The sequence below is a fragment of the Penaeus monodon genome, chromosome 22 (assembly GCF_015228065.2).
Source record: "Penaeus monodon isolate SGIC_2016 chromosome 22, NSTDA_Pmon_1, whole genome shotgun sequence".
Taxonomy (NCBI): Eukaryota; Metazoa; Arthropoda; class Malacostraca; order Decapoda; family Penaeidae; genus Penaeus; species Penaeus monodon.
Genome location: NC_051407.1, coordinates 43735942 through 43737525, shown reverse-complemented (window position 1 = coordinate 43737525; position 1584 = coordinate 43735942). Strand labels below are relative to the sequence as shown.

The 1584-nt window shown below is 30.8% G+C and overlaps 1 protein-coding gene across 1 annotated transcript in view; it reads left to right on the top strand.

The window, feature by feature from the left end:
• Positions 1-1373, top strand: part of LOC119587190 (short/branched chain specific acyl-CoA dehydrogenase, mitochondrial-like) — a 10511-nt gene extending 9138 nt beyond the window's left edge. Inside the window, 1 exon segment of the mRNA XM_037935953.1 lies at positions 640-1373. Within this exon segment, the coding sequence (XP_037791881.1) occupies positions 640-818 (179 nt within the window). The 3' untranslated portion in view covers positions 819-1373.
• Positions 1374-1584: the final 211 nt, after the last annotated feature.

The following is a 1584-nucleotide window of genomic DNA, read 5'->3' as shown; positions in this document are numbered from 1 at the left end:
TTGCTGGTGGCATTGGGTTAAGTAATCAGAGAGCTTGAATTTTAGTCAGGCTGGCTGGCAGGTCTTGTCACATTTTAAAGTCATTGTTAAAATTTGACTCATAATATGAGTAATAGTATTTGTTTCTTTTCCATTTTACTTTTCTCATAACTCATTAATTATATTAAAACAAGCATAAATGATTGGAAAGTTTAAATAATAGATGGATTTTCTATTTCTGTAAAAACAATATTAGCAATTGTGTGGTCAGTTGATCAATGATCTGACCAAAGTATTGCATGTGGAGATAATTCTTTTGGTTGCAAAATCTTTCATTCAGAGAAGTACCTCGGGTTTTGCTGGATTTTTATAATGACCATGGTAATCATGATAATCTTTTATCTTAGAAGCCGTACTTTATTCTCAAATTGATTTCATAGTTGTAACTGTAAGTAATGGATAAGACTAGAAATGATTCATCTATCCTTCATATAACAATCACATTTTATAACTATAGCATCACCTCTTCCAGTAAACTCACAGCGGCACATTCATATGTTTATCTTTTCTTTGTTTAACCTCATTATTATGATTGCTGTTATTTTAATTTCATGCTTTCCTTTTCTTATAAGAGATCTCTAATTATTATTCTCCATACAGAGGTGGCCACTCGTGTTACATCCAAGTGTGTGGAGCTTATGGGAGGTGTTGGCTTTACCAAAGATTACCCAATTGAGAAGTTTTATCGAGACTGCAAAATTGGCACAATTTATGAGGGAACATCACATATTCAGTTGAATACTATTGCAAAACTTGTTGCACAAGATTATGTAGCATAATTATTGTAATAAAGAAAGGATAATGTCATGCATATATTTAGCTATTAATTTGGTTTAGATGTAAGACATATTACCTTTAATCCAGAATCTCATAGCATTAGCTCTCTCTCCTGCATTGTAAGTAGTAAAATTTTTATATTTAGGATGTCCTATTTCTTATTTGTGGTTAGGAAAGTATGTTATAGCATACATTGCTAATTGTGGCAGCATCTGACAAAAGAAAAATAAATTTCAATTTCTAAACATTTCACTTTACCTTCATTTCTCATTATAATGTTATTTGGTCAAATAAAACTACAGCCTATGTAACTAAACATTCTCTGTGATGCATTAATTCAGAAGGTGTTGTAATATTTTTGACATGGGATTGTTTGTTGTGATATTATATATTAAGTTAACAGTGGGTTGGTATTAATTATTTAAACTTCCATTTATTAAAAAAAAAACTATGAAGCATTAACATTTCCTACTTACTGTAGTTACTTGGTAGTTGTTGTTTTATTGGTTGTTTGTTTAATACACTGATATTTAGTCAACCCTTATTCTCAAAACCTACTCACACTAGCAGTTTTTCTTGTCATTTTTAAAGTTTTGCTTGGATTTGAGACTTTACAAGAGAGTGGATAGGTATAAACTGAGACAATTCTTTGTCAGTCTGATAGGATCAAGCTATTTGCATATGTAAAGTTCAAATGGAAGTGCAAAAGTTAATGGAAAAATGCTAGGATGATAGGGCCTTTAACAACATGTGTAGTACCTGTTAGTT